Genomic DNA, 22143 nt, shown 5'->3' with positions numbered 1-22143 from the left:
GAAAGTCTCTCTTTTATTTGTAAATGAGAGGCCATTGTGATATCTAAAGAATAAGAAAAAGAGCAGTAAATACTTGGAAATATCTTCTAGGGAATGGAAAAGGAAGCTGACTATAGACAGGTAAAATGACTGAAGATCAAAGGTATCAAAGGACCAGCAAAATGTTGGAATCCAAAATTAATGGTGCCGATTCCCACCAACATTCCAAGGGTGGAAACAGAGAGAGCAAGTTCTCAAAAATACTGGATATTAGAGATGTAGCCTGGAAGAGGATGACAATGACAAGGGATTTGAGGTATTGCTCAGTCAGGTGACTGGACCATAAAGTTCAGGGTGGATAAGAAAACAAAAGTAAATCCAGGATAAAGCCAATATAACCTGAACACAAGTGGCACAAAAGTCCCTGGCATAAGACTTGAAAAGCTGCTAGATACTTAAAAAGAAAAATTTTAAGCTATAAATGTATTTCCCCAAACTAAATTCTACTTACATTTGTAGTCTCTATTATATGATTTAGCAATTACTTGATTATGTCTGTCAGGTTTCATGTTTATTTTTCTTGTCTTCCCAAATAGATTACAAAGTCTTTAAGGGCAAGATTCGTATTTTATACTTCTATCTCTTTCATGACAACTCATGTAAAGCAAGACAAAGTTAGTATTGGATAATACCTGAGGCAGTCACAAATCCTTTCTAAAAAGAAGATATTAATTATAATCATTAAAAGAGCTAAAATTAAGCAATCACTCTGTGCCAGTACTGTTCTAAGCATGTATTAACATTACCAACAACCTTGAGGGTAACACTGTTACCCACATTTTAGGAACAGGGGAGAGGTTAAATAACTTTCCCAAGACCATACTAAAGAACCAAGATTTAAGCCTAGGCAGTTTGGCTCTTGAGGAGAAAATTATACTGTCAGATATTTTGTAGTGGTTAAGAGCACAGCTTTGGTATCAAATAGAGTAGGGTTTGAATCTTAACTTTCACTAAACCTGAGCCTTCTCACCTGTAAATAAAGACAGTAATACCTCACACTGTGAAAAAAAAAACTTTAGCCCACAAACTGACATGTGGTGTCCGTAAACTCTACCTATTACTATTACTTCTTTAGAAAGGGGACTTCAATCTTTTAATAGTTAATAACTACATAGAGTGCAGGGAGAGGGTAAATGGGAATTCCACTAAAGCTTTGAAGAACAAACTTGAAAATGACCAAGGGTGAATGATCAAGCATCTTATTCAACTTGCAGAGCATAAGTATTGTGAGCATACTAAGTAAGCTGCACACCTATCCATCTTCCCACTGAAGATTTACTGAGAGCCTACCACATCCTAGGCACTGGACATTGTCCTGGTTTCCAGAACTGGAAGTAACTGGTCACAATTAAGATCTCAAGGTGCTTATGATGAATGCAGGGTGACAGCTCCAGTTGTCTTTATCTTTTCCCTCCTATTTTGAATATAAATTCCTGAAAAAGTAACTAGAGCCTCAAGATAATCATTAATAATAATTGTCCTATAATAATAATTTGCCAAATAGCTTCCTTTGACAAGAAAAATAAACTTTGCTTTACAAACAGAACACTAAACATTAAAAATGATGTTCTCTAAAACAAAACAAAACAAAACAAAAAAATGATGTTCTCTGACTAAAGCTTGATCATTTACTTTCTGAACCTTAAGGTGTCATTTAAAAAATTGTATACTCTAAAGAAACACAATTAAATAGTATAGCCCACAGAATGATAGCCCATATTCTTTTCATACAAATAGAGTAGGGTTTTGTCAATAAACAGGATCTCTATCTCAGCACTGTTGACATCCTGGACAAAATAATTCTCTGTTGTGAAGAGATTGTCCTGTGCATTGTAGAATGCTCAGCAGCATCTCTAGTTTTTATCAAGCAGATGCCGAGGGGAGGGGTGGAATGGAGTGTTGTCACTTGGGTTAAAAGCCACCCGAATAAAAAAGATTCCAGTGGTAAGATGCCACAATCATCTAATATCTTTTTAAGAAAAAATGGGGGAAACTTTATTACTGGAAACACATAATGTAGGTACTGAAGAATCCTTACCACTAGAATTACTATGCTTTATTATGGAATTATTAAAAAAATATTAATGACAAAGTTAAAACTCAACTATTTCGGAATAGTTTCTTTAAAACACAATGTAAATTTTAAAGTATGTTCTTTACTAATTTCATTTAATGATTTCTTACATTTTCATTCCAAATGAAAACCAATTAAGAATTCTTTGAAGAACACCATGAAGCAACTATTTCTGAAAGAGTTTTCTTACTCAAAACAGAAGCTCAAATGATTGAAAAGTAGAAGATTGTATTTTTATCAATAATTTTACTAACATGAAATCATGACAAATGCCATTTTAGCTTAACATGTTTAAACTACCATTACCTTTGTTAATTTTTTACACTGCAAACAAAATCCACAAAAAGAATGCTAAAATGAAACATCCATGAATAGTAAGATAAGCTTATGCGCTGCTCTCTCCCAAGGGCCTCTTTTTACTAGTTACACCACTGGAGGCAACAGGAGCCTCTGAAAGAAATCAAGCAAACAGAAGAACTTGGTCCTGGCTGGCAATCAAGGTAAAAAGAGAACTTCAGTTAAGGGAAAACAGCCAATGGTGTTAAATACTACAAAGACATTAAGTAAGATAAAGATCAGAAAAGTGTTCATAAACTTAGCAATTAGTTCATAAATAGAACAGCTACAAAAATCTTTTCAGTGAGTTGTTGGAAAGGAAATCCAACTGCAGTAAACTGCAAAAGGAACAGCAAAATCAATGGGAGGTAAGGAAGTGCAATGAACCACACTTCTTGGCTGTTAAGGAAAGGAGTGTGTGGAGGTGAATAACTATGGGTATGGTAGAAAGTTTGTATCGCCACAGAATTTTTTAAAAATGTGGATAAAAAAGGAACTTTTGAATTACTAAGATTGTTAAAGCTAATAAAAAGCTAGGAAGACGAAAGAGAAAATAAAGCAGCAGAACAGAAAGACCTACTACCCTGTTTCCCCGAAAATAAGACCTACCCATAAAATAAGCCCCGCAGGATTTCTAAGCATTTGTGCAACATAAGCCCTATCCAGAAAATAAGACCTAGTGATGGGCGTGGCTTCGCAGCCTATCTGCACAACCCATGCATTTCCTCGAGGAGCAGTAAAGACGAGCAGCCCTTCTCATCTGCCCCACGAGGGCTCTATTGCTTGACATGAGAGATTGGGGCCAATGGTTCTAAAGGAAATAAGAGTCACAAGAAATTCAGGATAGCATTCGGGGTTTGGAGAGTTATAATGATGTTCCAGAAGAGGATGACATAACTGTATTTGAATAAATGTAGACTGTTGTACTGTACTTAAAAAAAATAGCACATCCCCTGAAAAGAAGCCCTAGGGCAGGCGTCCTCAAACTGCAGCCTGAGAACATTTATCCGGCCTGCTGGGTGTTTTTGCCTCCGCTGCCTGTCCTGCTTAGCAGCCAACTTGTCCCAGGCCCATAGTGCGCATGTGTGGAATGTGCACCACAATCTCCAATGGCCCTCTAACGGTCTGAGGGACAGTGAACTAGCCCCCTGTTTAAAAAGTTTGAGGACCCCTGCCCTACGGTGTCTTCTTGAGGAAAAATAAATATAAGACCCTGTCTTATTTTCACGGAAACATGGTACCTATAAACTGAGTATCCTCTAAGTGGCTGAAACACAACACACATTAAATTCTGAAAGATAAGATTAGAAAGACAGGGTCAAGCCTTAAATATCATGTTAATGTTTCTCAATGTAAATTCATGGAGGCAAGATCTTCCTTAAAAAACAGAGTCCTGAGGTCCAAGACATATGGAAAACACTACATACTACATATCCCTCTAGGGCATAAATTAAAGCAGTTTTAGTTTAGTGTTCTTATGATGCTAACCACCATTCTTCTGAAAATAGACTCCCTCACTCTTTCACCACACTCATACAGTACCTTTGTGACTGGTCAAAGAGGTCAATAAACGATTTAAAGTTGATCAGTGGGGAAAAAGTAGGAAGCAAGAGAGGGAAGGAGGCATGTGACTCAGAAGCTAACCATAGCTAGCTCCATTTATTCTAGTAGAGGAAATCAACCACAAAGGTGGGAGGTCCAGACAGTCACCCTCACCAATAAATAGGCTCACTCACTACAATTCTCAAATTGGATTGTTGTCACTTGTAAAATCCAAATAATAAAAGTTCTAAAACAAACTCTGTCTTCTAATGAAGAAACCTATTTTTGTTATACCAAGAATTTTCAAAGTAATTATACACACACACACCACCACATATGCAAACATTTCAAGAGCATGTCAAGAAGCACTACCACCATACACCATGAGTTGGCAAACCATGCAAGGAGCCTGTTTTTGTAACCCCTAGGAGTTAAGCAAGCCTTTTACATTTTTAAAGATTATAAAAAAGAAAAGATGAATATGCAACAGAGAGAACATGTGGTCCTCAAAGCCTAAAATGTATACTACCAACTCTTCACAGAAAATGTTTGCTGATCCCTGAAGACAATAAAAAAAAATGAAAGATCCTTTTGTTGTTCATAAGTGATGAATGAGTGTTAACACTCAGGTGTGAGATGTGCCTCCCTGAAACCTTTTTACAATGTTGACACATTACCTGTCTGACATGAAAAAAATTTTTAAATTAAAGATTTTAAAAGAAAAAAATTCTTCCTCAAAATTGGACTTGGGGACAATTGAGGGTTCAGAAAGCTCAGCTTGGACTCTTTTCACTTCTACTTTAGAATGCTGGCAAAAGCCATCCAGGGCCGGGCGCTGTGGCTCACGCCTGTAATCCTAGCTCTTGGGAGGCCGAGGCGGGCGGATTGCTAAAGGTCAGGAGTTCAAAACCAGCCTGAGCAAGAGCGAGACCCCGTCTCTACTATAAATAGAAAGAAATTAATTGGCCAACTGATATATATATAAAAAAAAAAAAATTAGCCGGGCATGGTGGCGCATGCCTGTAGTCCCAGCTACCCGGGAGGCTGAGGCAGAAGGATCACTCGAGCCCAGGAGTTTGAGGTTGCTGTGAGCTAGGCTGACGCCACGGCACTCACTCTAGCCTGGGCAACAAAGCGAGACTCTGTCTCAAAAAAAAAAAAGCCATCCAGATTTACAAACATACAACCCACACACCCTACCACCAAATAAAAACCTCAAGGAACTGTCCTGTTTTTGTAAGACTCTGGCAGATTCATCTTTTATACTTATCTCAGACAACAAAATGCAAAACAAATTCACTGCAGGACTACTCAGAGCCTTAAATCTTCAAGGGGGGTATATTTGTATGCTGCATTTTCCAAACTATTAGATCAGACCAAGATCTCCTTGTTTTTTCTCCAAGGAAGCTTTCTGAGAACTACTGCTTCCCCTAAAGGCCAGTATTTTTTGTTTTTATTTTTGTTTTTTGAGACAGAGTCTCATTTTGTTGCCCAGCTTAGAGTGAGTGCTGTGGCTTCAGCCTAGCTCACAGCAATCTCAATCTCCTGGGCTCAAGCGATCCTCCTGCCTCAGCCTCCTGAGTAGCTGGGACTACAGGCATGCACCACCATGCTCGGCTAATTTTTTGTATATATTTTTTTAGTTGGTCAATTAATTTCTTTCTATTTTTAGTAGAGATGGGGTCTCGCTCAGGCTGGTTTTGAAATCCTGACCTCGAGCAATCCTCCTGCCTCGCCTCGGCTTCCCAGAGTGCTAGGATTACAGGCGTGAACCACCTCGCCCAGCCTAAAGGCCAGTTTTGAAAATGACAATCTAGGTCCTAAGACCCTTATAATACTAATAAATTACCGTTGCTACAGTAGATATCTGTATCAGCGACCAAAGTCAAACAGTACAGGTCCTGTACCTAGGGAAATGCCTGCAAATCTCATTTAATTCCCTCTCTATGATAAAAGAAAAAAAATGTTCCAAAGTTCCACAGAAGTTTTCAGTAGAAAGTTAGCTAAACTGCTTCAAGTCCTGTCACACAGCTATGACACACAAATCCTTTTAAATTCTGACAAATTCTTCAGGTTTTCCCCCCTCCCAAACAGCCATGGGCATCAATACTTCCGTGTTCTTTGTTTTAAAAGTTTATTTTGAGGCTGGGCACAGTGGCTCACGCCTGTAATCCTAGCACTCTGGGAGGCCGAGGTGGGCGATTGCTCGAGGTCAGGAGTTCGAAACCAGCCTGAGCAAGAGCGAGACCCCGTCTCTACTATAAATAGAAAGAAATTAATTGGCCAACTAATATATAGAGAAAAAATTAGCTGGGCTAATAGCTGTAGTCCCAGCTACTTGGGAGGCTGAGGCAGTAGGATTGCTTGAGCCCAGGAGTTTGAGGTTGCTGTGAGCTAGGCTGACGCCACAGCACTCACTCTAGCCTGGGCAACAAAGTGAGACTCTGCCTAAAAAAAAAAAAAAAAAAAAGTTTATTTTGAAAATAAGCCATTTTGCTGTTTAAGGCTTTATATTTGTTGTAGAGAAAAACTTGAGGCTGGGGAAATTTGAAAACATATAACAGTGTGAGGTACTGATAATCAAAGGCAGGTCATCACCTTGGTCCTTATATTTCCAACCCTGGTTCATGCAAACTTGGCTCCTAGAATTCCAGGGACCACAGTCCCTTCTTATTCTACCCTGTTCTCTTCTTCCCTCAAGAAGCCTTACAAACCAAAAATTAGTCTAAGTAAAGCTGAATATTTATTATTAGCTACAATCACTTTTATATGATTTACTATTTATCAACTAATTACCTAATAACTGCATAGAACAAAGGTCATGTATTATTACTATTCATGCAGATCACCTATATGGTTTTATTTTACTATAAATCTGAATTCATTTTATGTTTACCTAGTTTATATGGGATTTGTTACTCATAGGTATCTTAGAAAAGAACTCATGACTAAGTTGAGACATATTGTACCTTGTGATGCAAAATATAAAGCAGCCTCTAACTACTAGAAAAGGGCCAAAACAGATATTAATCTAAGTCAATAATAAAAAATGAATGATTCTTCTGTCTCAAAGTGAATGAATCATAAAGAGCAATAGGCACAGAAAACATTAACTTTAGCCATAATAATCCAGGATAGACAAGGAAAATACATTGTTGTAAGAGTTTCTCATTAGGCACTGGTAAAATGCTTCTCAAAATTGCATGCTATGGATAGGGAAGAGATTCAAAAAGAAAAATTGGTCTTAAAGACAATGGAATACCCAAATTAATACACAAATATGAACATATAATCCATGTTAAAGCAGACAAAAGATATAGAGCCTATTTCCTAACAGTCATTTTAGGGTGTTATTATTCACTGGGGTAACCTCCTGATAATTTCCATAAAGTCTGACCAGGGCAGTGATGGATTTGTATATAGGTTCTATGAGAACAGAAAAGTATGGCAATGAGACTAACACTTTAGAAAGTGTTAGTCCAATTGATAGAGAAAAGGTTTTCTAAGCAGTACACCACCACAAAACAGTTCCAACAATTACAATAAGCCTTAAAGAAATGTAATCCTTTATGAAGGAAATCTCCTGATATTAAACAAATTCAAGCAAAAGCATGAGTTAATGTCTATGAGTCTGGAGTCTTGTTAGCAGTGAGGGAGAAGGTTAAGACTATATGACTTTAGAGTGTTCAAGATTCCAATCTAACCTTCTGGTTATTGACAACAGGGCAAAGTCACTTAGTACGAAAGGGTATTAAGTTGAATAACATCACTCCTATTTTAAAAGGCATGTGTTACAGTCCTGCTGCAGTCATAACCTCAGAGCTCAGGCCTACTCCTACATAAGGGATGGGCACTTCAATGTGACATGCTAAGCATTCCTGGAGACTGATGCCTAACTGCATTGCCTAATATTTTCACTGATGACATTAAATTCTAAATGACAAATGAGAAGCCTCAATAATAAAAGGGCAACTGTTTCTATACATCTGGTTATTCTATTTGTTTTGGTCTGAACTGACAGTTATACCTGTGCACCACATTAAGGAGAGTATTTCAAGAGACTGGGATGCCCTTGAGAGTTAACACTCAATTCCTACCACATATATATCTCTGAAAGAATGTCGTTTTTTGTTTTTTTTAAGTGAATTCACAGTAAGGCTGAATAGTGCACATACAGTGTTAACTATCCTTAATCAAAAATTTAAACTCTGGGCCAGGCATGGTGGCTCATGCCTGTAACCCTAGCACTCTTGGGAGGCCGGGGTGGGCGGATTGTTTGAGCTGAGGAGTTGGAGACCAGACTGAGCAAGAGTGAGACCCTGTCTCTACCAAAAATAGAAAAAATTAACTGGGCATGGTGGCACATGCCTGTAGTCCCAGCTACTCAGGAGGCTGTGGCAGAAGGATGGCTTGCCCTCAGGAGTTTGAGGTTGCTGTGAGTTAGGCTGATGCCACGGCACTCTAGCCAGAGCAACAGAGTGAGACAATACCTAAAAAAAAATAAAAATGAGTTGTTTACTTCCTATTACTGACTTTTAAAAGTTCTTTTCATCTTTATTCTTAATTTTGATGAAATAAAATGTATCAATTTCTTCCATACATTGTTGTATGGAAGAAACATATATTGCTACATTGTATGTTGCTACATTGTGTATTTTTGGAGTTGTATCTAAGAAATCCTTGCCTAGTCCAAGGTCACAAATATTTTTTATGTTTTCTTCTAAAAGCTATATAATATAAAGGTTTACACTTAAGTCTATATTGAACTAATTTCTGTACATGGTGCTATGTGTAGATTGTAGTTACTATGTGTAGGAGCAGGGCAGGAGGTAGCATATGGATGTCCAATTGTTCTAGAATCAATTATTAAAAAGATTATCTTCACCTAACTAAATTGCCTTTGCACACTGATTGGAAAGCAACTGACCATGTATCTGAAGAACTACTTGTGGCCACTATTCTCTTGCAGGTCAACTTAGGTAACTTTATGTCAATACCATACTTATCACTGTAGCTTTATAAGAAGTTCCGAAACCAGGCAGTATAAGTTTTTGTTGCTCTTTTCCAAGGTTGTTCTGACTACTCCAGGTTGTTTGCATTTCTGTATGAATTTTATAAACAGCTTTTCAACAGTTACCAAAAAGCCTGCTAGAATTTTTACCAGGATTGTGTTAAATCCATACATCACTTTGGAAAGAACTGGTATCTTAACAATATTAAGTCTTCTGCCTAAAGAACATTTATTTAGGACTTCCAAGTGCTCCCAGCAGTGTTTGGTAGTTTTCAAGGTAGAGTTTTTGCATATCTTTTGTCAGATTTTCCTTAAGAATTACCTATTTTTTGATACTACTCTAAATGGTATTTTTTAAATTTAAATTTCTCATTGTTTATTGCTAGTGGATAGAAATACAATTTAGTTTTGTATGTTAATCATATATCCTATTACCTTGCTACATTCACTTATTGGTTGTAGTAGTGTTTTTTTAAAGATTCCACAGAATTTTCTACATAAATGATCACGACATCTACAAATAAAGACAGTTTTACTTTTTTCTTTCTAATCTGGATATCTTTTATTTCATTTTTCGGACTTAATATGCTGTTTAGAACCTCAAATACAATACTGAATGAAAGTAGTGAGAGCAAGCATTCATTCTTGTGTTGTTCCTGGCGTTAGAGGAAAAGCATTCAGCACTTCATCAGCAAGTATGATGTTAAATGTAGTTTTTTGTAGGTACCTTTTATCAGGATGAGAAAATTCCCTTTTGTTCCTAGTTTGCTGAGAATTTCTGTTAAGAATAAATGTGACAAGCAGGTGGGAGGGGGAGGAGGGGATGGGTATATACAAACATAATGAGTGAGATGTGCAATGTTTGGAGGATGGTCACACTTGAAGCTCTGACTCGAGGGGGGAGGGGGGCATGGGCAATATATGTAACCTTAACATTTGTATCCCCCATAATATGCTAAAATAAAAAAATAAAAGAAAAAAGGGGGAAAAAAAAGAGGACCAAAGTGTATCACAATTAAAAAAAGTAAATAAACAAACAAAAATAGATAATAAATAAATAAAATTAAGATCATTTACTTTGTTTTACCTTTTTAAATTACTTCTAGGAAATATAAATTTCATATGCAGCTGGTACTGTATTTCTGTTGGACAGCATTGTTTTAGGAAATCAGTGAGAAATAAGAGAAATATCAAGGAAGGTCACGTTTAAATTCTTTATTTAGTCATTTAGGTTTAATGTCATTTATTGAATCCTCTTATGTATTCCATACCATTTCACATCCTTTGTGGATTTAGACAGGAATGAGCTTTCATACTCATTACAGAGAACTTATTTTTTCCTGTATGTAATTACTCAGTATCCTCACTTGAGTCCTGCTTTCATTATATTTATTTTTCTATTTCTGATTTTATAGTGCATGCATTAAATAAAACACTGAAGACTCAGGAATAAAAAAAAGAATAAATGTGAAAAACTTTTTCTAAAATCCTTGAGATAACCATGATTTTCCTTTTTGTTCTGTTAATGTATTGAATTACGCTATTTTCCATTCCTCAGATAAATCTCAGTAGGTCATGATATATCATCCCTTTAATATATTGTTGGATTCCATTTGAAAATTTAAGACTTTTTACCTCTTTGTTCATATGGGATATTGGACTGTAATTTTATTTTCTTGTAACGTCTTGTCTGCTTTTAGTAACAAGGTAATGCTGTCCTCACAGAATGATTTGGGAAGTATGTCCTGCTCTCTAATTTTCTGGAAGAGTATGTATAAAAGTGGGATAATTTTTTTCTTAAATATATAGTAGAATTAAACAGTAAAGCCATCTGGGCCTGCAGTTTTCTCTGTCAGAAGGTTTGTAATTACAAATTCTATTTCCTTTGATATAGAGCTATTCCGGTTACCTGTTTCTTCTTCAGTAAGATTAGGCATTATAGTTTGCTAGTTTCAAGAAATTTATGCATTTCTTCAAAAGTTAATGAATGTATTGAAAAAAGGTTATTTATAATATTCACTTATCCTTTAAATATCTTTAGAACCTATAGTGATGTCACCTTTCTTGTTCTTAACACTATTAATATTACTCTACTCTTGAGCTTTGTTCTGGTACATAGTTAAGTTACTTGGAACAAGTCTGATCCTTTCAATCCTACTTTGTCAGGTGAAACCAGAGCATCATTTAGTATGGACCCAATTTTACAGCGTTACTGAAGCAAAGCCCTTCTGAGTATAACATGCTGTAAATTATGAGGTTTACACTCTGGCTATTTTTAACAGGCACAATTTGTAGCCATAGTAAGCTTCAGGAATTGTTTCTTCTAATTCTGCTGTGTGTTCCCTTTTCCCCTCACCACCACCACAAGTAGTTTCCTCAAACATATGTGGCAGTTCTATCCAGTTCTGTGCCCTGCTAACTCTAACCTGTTGACTTCCCTGAATCCACAGCTCCCCTAACCCTATACCATGCGCTAGAAACTCTCCAGGCACTAAGCTGGGACAATCATAAGGCTCACCTCATTTGTCTCCTGTTTCTGGGGAATCACTATTTTTCCTTTGCTGATGTTCAATATCTTGAAAAATCATTGTTTCATATAGATAGATAGAAAGATAGATACAGATAGATAGATAAGAGTCCAGGATTTTAGCTGTTTCAGGCCAGAGAGTAATTCTAGTCCCTGTTACTCCATCTTGGCCAGAAGCAGAAGTCCTAAAAGCTGCTAAAATCTTCCAAATGGGAAAAACTGCTTAAAAAGCAAATAATGGAAAATCATTATAAAGCAGATAGAACCAAACTATATATTATTGTGTTTATTTAGAGAAAGAAAAGGAAAGTTTCCCAATAAGTTTATCATTGTCTTGACTGTTATTTTTATAGATTGTTATTCTACATTAAAGTGACTTATTTATCAAAAAGTATTGTTACATTAGAAGTCACTTCAACTAATAGCCACTGCTACTTAAATAAAAATATTTATCTATTAAATTTTAAATTTCAAGATGGTGATACATATGAATACAGCAATTCCACTTATCAGAATTTATTTAACAGATATGTAAAAATAATTGAAAATATATTTACATGGCCCTGTAAAACAAGTTATATTTTCCTAGACTACTTGATCTAGAATATGAAATGCTTTAAATTGCTTTTTCTAATTTTAAAATAACTGTAGGATTTCAGAAAAGCTGTTAAAGTAGTACAAAGAATTTGTAGTCACCTTTCACCCAGACTCTCCGAATGTCTGGCATTTTACCATATTCACATATTATCATATTGTTTAAACCATGTAAGAACACACTGTAGACATAATACCACTTTCACCAAAATACTTCAGTATTTTTATTTCCTAAAAACAAGGACATTCTTTTATACAATCATGATGCAATTATCACTAATGATAAAAACATCTAATCTATAGATTTTATTCAAACTTTGTCAATTGTCCCACTAACATCCTTTATAGGATGCTGGGGGATAGGTATCTTAGGAAACTTTTGCCCTCAGGTCAAATCACGATGGCCACCAGTTTTTGTAAATAAAGTTGTGCTGGAACACAGATATGCCATTCATTTACAGATTATCTATGGCCCATTTGGAAATACAAAAATACAAGAGCAGAGTTGAGAAGTCTCAACAGATTCAGTGTGGCCCTCAAAGCCTAATATGTTTATTATCTGATCCATTACAGAAAACATTTTCCAACTCCATCTTTATAGCAAAAGAAAAAATTTTTTCCTGGTTTAGGATCTGCTTGAAAATAGTTGTTATATCTCCTTAATGTGGAGCAGTTCCTCAGTCTTTGTTTTTCATGGTCTTGACATTTTTAAAGAGTAATTATCACTTACTTTATATAATGTCTCTCAATTTGTGTCTGTCTGATATTTCCTTATTTTTAGATTTAGCTCATGCATTTTTGGCAACAATACCACTAAACTGACAATGTATCCTTCTTGGGATGCACATGATATCTGTCCATTATTGGTGATGTCAATTTAGATCATGTAATTAAGATAGTATCTGCCAGTTTTCTCCAATATGTAATTATGTTTCCCTTTATAATTAAAACATATGTTGTGAGGACACACTTTCAGACTCTGTAAATATTTTAAAGTATACTTTAATTCAATAAAGTATCCACTGATGATTTTTGCCTGAAACAATTACCACTATTGAGGTTATCAAATAGTTATTTTTCCTAATTTCATCATTCCTTCTATATTATGTGGCATTCTTCTATAAGAAAAAGCTATCCCTTTTCCTGCATTTATTAATTCATTCACATAAATATTTATACTGAGATTAATTACCTCAGTACAGACATCTATCTAAACTGTCACTTTAATATGAGTTTTAAACCATTTTTATCATTTTTTATTTTAGTGATCTCAGTGTCCCAGATTTGGCTAACAGGAATCCCTTCAAACTGTCTTTTCTATCCTTCCAATAGGTCCCAATTGTTCTTTAACTGCGAAGCTTTTGGAATAATAGCAATAATTTAGAAATTACCTAAATGGCCATATATGTGAAATAGTAAATAAAAAGTGATACAAAGACAATGGAAAACTATGGAGCCATTAAAAAGAACTATCAAGGTAGAAGATGGGCTGGTAAGAGGAGCTGAAAGATAGAGAACAATGGTAGAGTATGATGCCAGTTGAGTTTAACTAGAAAAAGAAAAAAGACGAGAATATACATATATGCATACAATTTTCTTGAAAGATAAAAAAGAGAAACTGCTAACAAAGCAGGATTTGCATTAATTCCAGGACTATGACTGTGGAATTGGGTCTCTTTTTATTTTACAACCTTTGGCTGTTAGAAATTTTTAAAATCATTTTAAAGACTAATATTTTTAAATTTAACATTTATAATTAAAACATGTATTGTAAAATTAATTTATATAATAACAACTGGGTAGATATTCTCATTAAAAACAGGTAAAAATCTTTTCTTTAAAATTCTTTTCTAAAAGTATTCATTAAATCTTTCAAGTCTCACCTGCAATCAACAAATTGTGATTGGCTAAACAGCGCTAGATATAGAAGCTAGCTTTGCATGGCCACCGGTATTGTATTCACTATATCATACTCAAGATTAGGCCTGGTGTGGTGACTCATGCCTATAATCCCAGCACTTTGGGAGGTGAGAGGATTGCTTCACACCAGGGGTTAAGAGATTGCAGTGGGCTATGACTGGGCCACTGCACTCCAGCTTGGGTGACGGAGCAAGACCCTGTCACTAAAAAAAATAACAATAAAAAAAAATCTCAAGACTAACTCTCAGAAAGGTTTCATTTTCCCTTTTGAACTATATCTTCTCACTCCTCCTTGGCAGGAGGGGGGGAAAGGGGAAGAAAAGAGAATGGGAATAAATTTAAGCTCTAGATACCACTATTTGAGTGGTATCTTGAGTAACTTCAAGAGCATCTAATATAGTTTCTACAACAGCAGAATCCATACTTCTATGAAATGTTTGCATGAAAATCTGACTAATGTTATATAATGCTTACCTAGTGAGTCGTTTAGGTGGAGGCCGCTCACCAAATTTCCTGAAAAAGAACAAAAGAAAAAAAATTAAATAAGCTGTATGATACACTTCATAGTAAGCTTTTTAGGCACCATGAAATCTCCTTTATAATATACTTCAACCTCACAGAAGAACAGTGAAAAGAGAAATCCTCTAGTAAGGATCTGTACCCATAAATAACAAAATACACATTTAAAATAGTTCTTAAAGAAAACCAACACACCCTAGGTAGACCTCACACACACACTCTGATTAAGTAACTCACTGATCAGACAGAGATGACAGGTATCTTTTAGAGACACTTCACAAGAAAACAATTAAAGACCCTTAGTCACACATACTCTGCAGAACTAAGGAAAAGCTTCACAACTGAAGAGATGGTATAGAGCTCACAAGTGTTTATCATGTGTCAGGCACTGTGCTACCTATTTTTATTACTTGCCCTATTTAATCATTATAAAATAATCCTCTAAGATATATGCAGACCTCATTTTAAAGATATGAAAAACAACTTGCCCACTGTCACAAAGTAAATTAAGTGGCAGGAGTAGCTGAGATTTAAACACAGATTTTGACATGTAGCCTATACAGTTTCCGGCCCTTGAAAAGTGAAACATGCTAGGCTGGGCATGGTGGCTCATGCCTATAATCCTAGCACTCTGGGAGGCCGAGGTGGGAGGATTGCTCAAGGTCAGAAGTTTAAAACCAGTCTGAGCAAGAGTGAGACCCCGTCTCTACTAAAAATAGAAAGAAATTAATTGACCAACTAAAAATATACAGAAAAAATTAGTTGGGCATGGTGGCTCATGCCTGCAGTTCCAGCCACTCGGGAGGCTGAGGCAGAAGGATGGCTTGAGCCCAGGAGTTTGAGGTTGCTGTGAGCCAGGCTGATGCCATGGTACTCTAGCCTGGGCAACAGAGTGAGACTCTGTCTCAAAAAAAAAAAAAAAAAAAAAAAAGTGAAACATGCTAAATAGTCTCCCATAGATGCATTTCAACTAGTTGGTGGAGGGCAACAACAAAAGCAGGTACAACAGGCAGGTGGCTCACACCTATAATCCTAGTACTCTGGGAGTTCAAGGTGGAGGATTGCTTGAGCTCAGGAGTTGGAGACCAGCCTGAGCAAGAGTAAGACCCCTTCTCTACTAAAAATAGAAAAATTAGCTGGGGTCATCGCACATGCCTATGGTCCCACCTACTCAGGAGGCTGAGGCTAGAGGATCGATCAATTGAGCCCAATAGTTTTATGTTGCCGTGAGCTACTATGATGCTATTGCACTCTACCCCAGGGCAATCCAGAGACAGACTCTGAAGAAAAGGAAAGAAAGAAAAGCAGGTGCAAAGGCAAAAAAAGCACAGTTCAGGCTGGAATTAGAAAACAACATTCAAGTTATGAGAAAGGCTCTAGAGTAAGATTGGCTAGGCTCAAATCCATGATTTGGTATTTACTTGCTGTGTAACCCTGAAGTTACTCGACTCTCTAGGTCTCAGTTTTGACATCTGTAAAAAGGATGCAGTGATTGTATTTACCTCAAGGAGTTGTTGAGAGAATTAAATGTTAATTAATATATAGAAACACATAGAACAGTGCTCAGAACACAGTTAAGTTAGTGGTCCCCAACCCCCGGGGTCTCAGACCACTACAGCAAGTGGGCACTACAGCAGGTGAGAGGCTACAGATGCTGAGCAGCAGCAGGAGAGCAAGAGAAGCTTCATCTGTATTTACAGCCACTTCCCATTGCTCACATCACTGCCTGAGCTCTACCTCCTGACAGATTAGCAGCAATATTAGATTCTCATAAGCTGGATCGCTACTGTAAACTGTGCATGTGAGGAATCCAGGTCGTGTACTCCTTATGAGAGCCTAATGCATAAGGATCTGAGGTGGAGCTGAGGCGGTGATGCTAGCACTGGGGAGTGGCTGCAAATACAGATTATCATTAGCAGAGAGGTTTCACTGCAGAATAAATGTAATGTGTTTCAATTATCCCAAAACCATTCAACTACCCCCCACCCCGGACCATGGAAAAATTATCTTCCATGAAACTGGTCCCTGGTGCCAAAAAGGTTGGGGACCGTTGCAGTACGCGTTCCATAAATGCTAGTAATTATCACCATTTTTAGCTTTAAATGGTTAGGCCAAAACAACTAAAGGAACTAAGTATGATGCTCATGGAGATAAATAAGTATGTGAGAAGAAACTAACTGGAGTTCCTATGTGATGACCTCTTATTTCCTCTAAAATAGGAAACGCAGGCCGGGTGCGGTGGCTCACGCCTGTAATCCTAGCACTCTGGGAGGCCAAGGCGGGAGGATTGCTTGAGCTCTGGAGTTCAAGACCAGCCTGAGCAAGGGCAAGACCCCGTCTCTACATAAATAGAAAAGAAATTAGTCAAACAACTAAAAATAGAAAAAATTAGCTGGGCACAGTGGCACGTGCCTGTAGCCCCAGCTATCTGGGAGGCTGAGGCAGAAGGATTGCTTGAGCCCAGGAGTTTGAGGTTGCTGTGAGCTAGGCTGACACCACAGCACTCTAGCCTGGGCAAGAGAGTGAGACACTGTCTAAAAAAAAAAAACAAGGAAATGTAAACTTGTTCTGAAAGAGATGGTGAAGGCATAGCGCTTGAAAAAAAACCCCATACACGTTCTTTTTTGTTTTGTTTTGAAGCAAGATTGTGGTTATAAACAGTTACTTGTTCACAGTCAAAGATTATGGAACCTTATTTGATTTAAAGGATTTCTCTACTACATTTGTGATGTTCCACAAGATTAACTTTGATGATAAAATTTATAGGATCTCACTTAGTTCATTTTGTTGAGTAAATGCCATATGATGACATTGATAATTTATAAGCAACGGGTATCTGTGGATGAATATTTGAATATTTCATTAACCCTGAAATAATGAAAAGTTTAATTGATATACCCTACAAATGAGCAAATAATCCAACTTTTTGAAAGAAGAATTATTTATAATTCGTTCTTTTTGCTTTTATCCTACAGTATACTCAATTTTTTAAAATCAAGAAACAAAACACAATGTTTTAATGGTAACACCAACAAAGCAGCTGAAGATCACAAGTTCAAAACAATGAGCTGCTGAGTGACCCATGAATTCCAGCTATGAAATTAAATCTGCTCCTAAATCTTTTTCCACACACACAAAAAAAAACACAACTTTGTTTTTTTTTTTTTTAAAGAGACACTGTCTTGCACTTTCCCCCAGGCTAGAATGTAGTGGTCCAATCATAGCTCACTGTAATCTTTAAATCCTGGGCTCAAAAGATCCTCCTAGTCCGGGCATGGTGGCTCATGCCTGTAATCCTAGCATTCTGGGAGGCCGAGGCAGGCGGATTGCTCGAGGTCAGGAGTTCGAAACCAGCCTGAGCAAGAGCGAGACCCTGTCTCTACTATAAAAATAGAAAGAAATTAATTGGCCAACTAATATATATATGAGTGTATATATATATGTATATATATACATATATATATAGAAAAAATTAGCCAGGCATGGTGGCACATGCCTGTAGTCCCAGCTACTCGAGAGGCTGAGGCAGCAGGATCACTTGAGTCCAGGAGTTTAAGGTTGCTGTGAGCTAGGCTGACGCCACAGCACTCACTCTAGCCTAGGCAACAAAGTGAGATTCTGTCTCAAAAAAAAAAAAAAAAAATTACATCAGAACAAAAAGGACACACCCAAAGAAGTATTCATCTCATCTCTTAATCAAGATGCTGGCCTGACTCTGCTTGCTGCAGAAACTAGTGGTGACAAACCTATCAAAAAGCATTCATGAGTGGTGGCACATAAGAGACTGTGGCCAGCTTCCTTGCATAACTTTTATGTCATTAAGACAATTATTTACAAATTGCTTATTGCAGACTTAAAATTTGATAACACTCAGTGCTGGTGTATATGTAGAGAAACAGGAACTTACATACACTGTTAAGAATTTAAATTTATGCGACCTTTTGACATTTTGGCAATGTCTATTATAATTCAAAAAATGCATTCTTTTGACCTAGCCATTTCAATGCTGGACATTTATTATATAGGTAATTTGTGACTGTGCAAAAACATACATACAGGCCCGGCGCGGTGGCTCACACCTGTAATCCTAGCACTCTGGGAGGCCGAGGCGGGCAGATTGCTCAAGGTCAGGAGTTCAAAAACCAGCCTGAGCAAGACCCTGTCTCTACTAAAAATAGAAAGAAATTAATTGGACAACTAAAAATATATATACAAAAAATTAGCCGGGCATTGTGGCACATGCCTGTAATCCCAGCTACTTGGGAGGCTGAGACAGGAGGATCGCCTGAGCCCAGGAGTTTGAGGTTGCTGTGAGCTAGGCTGATGCCATGGTACTCACTCTAGCCTGGGCAACAAAGTGAGACTCTGTCTCAAAAAAAAAAAAAAAAAAAAAAAAAAAGCATACATACAAAGATGTTCAATAATGCATCATGTGCATTAACAAAAAAAATTTAAGTTCTTGTGTACAATGAGGAACAGACTGCCAGTTACATAGCACCTCCCACTTAGGCCTATATACAACACATACAAAAAGCTATCCAGTTAGAATTCTGAATGAGAAAATGAGATCTACATTTTTCATCCCCCCTCCCCAGTGTATACATAAAACACACACATGCCCTATACACAATTATTAGTGACAATGGTGGGCAGCCACAAAAATTCCATTTTGCTTTAATGTGCAATATATAATTTCACAAAAGAGGGTTTTTCTTTACTAATTAAGTTTGTCTTAAACAAGAAGACAAAATTGCATTCTCTAGACCTGCGGTTCCTAACCCCTGGGCCACGGACCAGTATCGGGTCTGTGGCCTGTTAGGAACTGGGCCACTCACAGGCCACAAAGCAGGAGGTAAGCAGCAGGCAAGCAATATAACTGATGGCCACTCTAGACAACTGATGGCCACTCAAGCACCAACTCTAGAATATAAGAAGAGAAAGAATGGTATAATTAACTGTTGGTATAATTGTGTAATTAATTGGAACAATTAATGGTGTAATTAATTGTTCTTCCAGATTCTGGTTCCTTTTTTCTTTCTTTCACCATTCTGCACTCATAAAAGTGCCTATTACATATTAAACAAACACTTGGAATAGAGAGCAGCAAATAAGAAACATGGCTCCTAACCACAAAGAGTGTACTACAATTGCAGCTCTTGGAGGGCAGGTATTATGTTATGTACTTTGCATTGATATCCCACTTCATACCCACATCAATCTAGGTGCTATTATCCTCATTATACTGATGAGGAAACCAACTCAGAAACTATCTTGCTTAAGTTCATATACTGGTAAATTTGGTTCAAAATGGAACTAGACTATATAATGTTCATGATTTTCCACATATTCTGCATTAGGATAAAATTTAACTGCAGTTCAATTCTGGGCACTAAAATGTGACAGGATGTGCATTTTTATGATACAACTGTAAAGTATACTAACTGAACCTAAACTTTTCCATGATATAGCACAGATCTGGTTTACTGGTGGTGGGGAGGACAAAAAAATGTGAAAGGAAGTCCTTCGTTACCTTCTCAATCCTTCAGCTACTAACTAAGTTTTATAAAGGTAAAGAGTAACTTTCTCTTTGATTACTAGAAACAAAATGTTTTCAAATATAAAAAATTCAGAAAATCCAAAGATATCTGCTATGGGAGCCATATCTTGCCTGTTACATACATACACACTTACATACGTCTGTGTGCCCAAATATATGTATGTCATAAATCTGACAATGCCTTTCTGAAACAATTATTCTAGTATTTTTCCTGCATAGGGAACTATGCGGCAATTGCAGTGGGGGCTGTGAGAGTCTCCTGAATTTAGTGTTTACACTATGAATCATAATTCTGCAAAGTATGTTTTTTTCTGAATTGAAAAAGACCATAAATCTACACAGACTTCAGTTTAACAAGAAGTTTTTGCAGTCTTCTTTTTTCTGTTGATAGAAATTATGCAGACAGTACCAGTCCAACCTCCACAAACCATGTTCGGTCAATTTCTTAAGTAGCCAAACCTCTGACACACAGTTTAGTGCTTTAAAGTATTTGAATTCAGCAGAGCACCTGCCTTTTATTTTCCTTTTCAGTAACACCGACCAAAGTTACAGATGGGATAGCCAAAATAAGTCTTTCATGGTTTATGATTCAGGTTTATAAGGAGTTGTTTCAAAGAAGCCTGTCCCTAATGAAAACATAAAAGATAGCAATTTCCATTTTTAAACACATGTAAAATAGGACATTGTGGATATCCTACACATGAACTTAAATATACTCAATAAACTAAATAAAATGATGGGAATCAAAATTCTTAAGTTCAGAATAGGGAATAAGATTTCCAAAACATTTATATAACACCATTGCATGAATAAGGAAGTAACTTTTTGCTTGGGTGTAAAATACTCAAAACAATACATTTCTTTTAAATTGTAAATTAGTTTTCTGTTATCACATATCATATTATATTGATCAAATCTACATTTGTGGTAAAGTCAAAAACCATTCTGAAGACATGGTCTTAACCACAATTCAAATCTTAAAGAATGGCTTTCTGCCAAAGTCTATCTGGCCATTAACCTGTCATGCTGCCTTCCTGCATTGCTAGGAACAAAAGAGCAGGCCCAGTAGCCAGTATCTGCTCACTCAAGCCACACAGGAGGCCAAGGGGCTCTGAAAGAGGAATAAGCAAAATAGGAGCACAGCGGTTGATGGTACAAGATGTGACTGCAAGCTGCTTTGCCTTAGGTGGTACTGCTACTGGTAGCCTATTGCTTCTACAAACATCTGGGGAGCCTCTGCTCAGCACAGGCAAAGGAAAGGTTTGGAACTGAGATTGGCCAGATCACAAAGTAGTAATTAAAAAGTATAGACTGTCAGTAACTTACAGAAACACTAGTTTAGGAAATAAAGCCATGGCACTCTAGCCTGGGGCACTCTAGTCCAGGCAACAGAGCAGAGACTGGGGGGAAAAAAAGAAAGAAAGCTGTGGGATTCTGAGTTCCAGTATAATAATGAGGGAGACAAAGATAAGGCCTCTAGTAGGTGTAGACTTAATTTTCACCGTTTGGGTCATTCTTGCTATGTATTTATTTGGTACTTTGCTGTGTTATGAACTTAAATTGCAAAACTGCAAAGGTGGTATGTTACACAGTTAATTTACTAATTAACTGTCTAGTTGACTGCCTTACATCAAATTGTTTCATTAGAAAATAGGAGACTAGTTTTTCTTTACAGATAAGCTCCACTGTAGCTGCTGCTTTTTTTTTTCTTTTTTCTTTTTTTTTTTTGAGACAGTCTGACTCTGTTGCCCAGGCTAGAGTGCCATGGTGTCAGCCTAACTCACAACAACCTCAAACTCCTGGGCTCAAGCAATCCTTCTGCCTCAGCCTCCCAAGTAGCTGGGACTACAGGCATGCATCACCATGCCCAGCTAATGTTTTTCTATATATTTTTAGCTGGCCAATTAATTTCTATTTTTAGTAGGGATGGGGTCTCGCTCTTGCTCAGTCTGGTCTCGAACTCCTGACCTTGAGTGATCCTCCTGCCTTGGCTTCCCAGAGTGCTAGGATTGCAGGCGTGAGCC

General features: G+C 37.0%; 1 protein-coding gene and 1 non-coding gene across 8 annotated transcripts in view; one reads left to right on the top strand and one right to left on the bottom strand.

Annotated features, from left to right (window-relative positions):
• RBPJ (recombination signal binding protein for immunoglobulin kappa J region) overlaps positions 1-22143 on the bottom strand; it is a 223378-nt gene that overhangs the window by 29601 nt on the left and 171634 nt on the right. For all 7 annotated transcript variants that reach the window (XM_076001151.1, XM_012754614.3, XM_076001154.1 and 4 more), the window contains one exon: positions 14518-14556. In XM_076001151.1, the coding sequence (XP_075857266.1) occupies positions 14518-14556 (39 nt within the window). The remainder of the gene's footprint in view (positions 1-14517; positions 14557-22143) is intronic.
• LOC142870397 (small nucleolar RNA U13) lies at positions 4577-4678 on the top strand. The gene has a single exon (XR_012918800.1). It is a non-coding gene; the product is annotated as a small nucleolar RNA U13 (small nucleolar RNA).

The sequence above is a fragment of the Microcebus murinus genome, chromosome 3, assembly GCF_040939455.1.
Source record: "Microcebus murinus isolate Inina chromosome 3, M.murinus_Inina_mat1.0, whole genome shotgun sequence".
NCBI classification, from domain to species: Eukaryota; Metazoa; Chordata; class Mammalia; order Primates; family Cheirogaleidae; genus Microcebus; species Microcebus murinus.
Note: the sequence above shows the minus strand (reverse complement) of the source record. Positions and strands in the feature narration are given on the sequence as shown.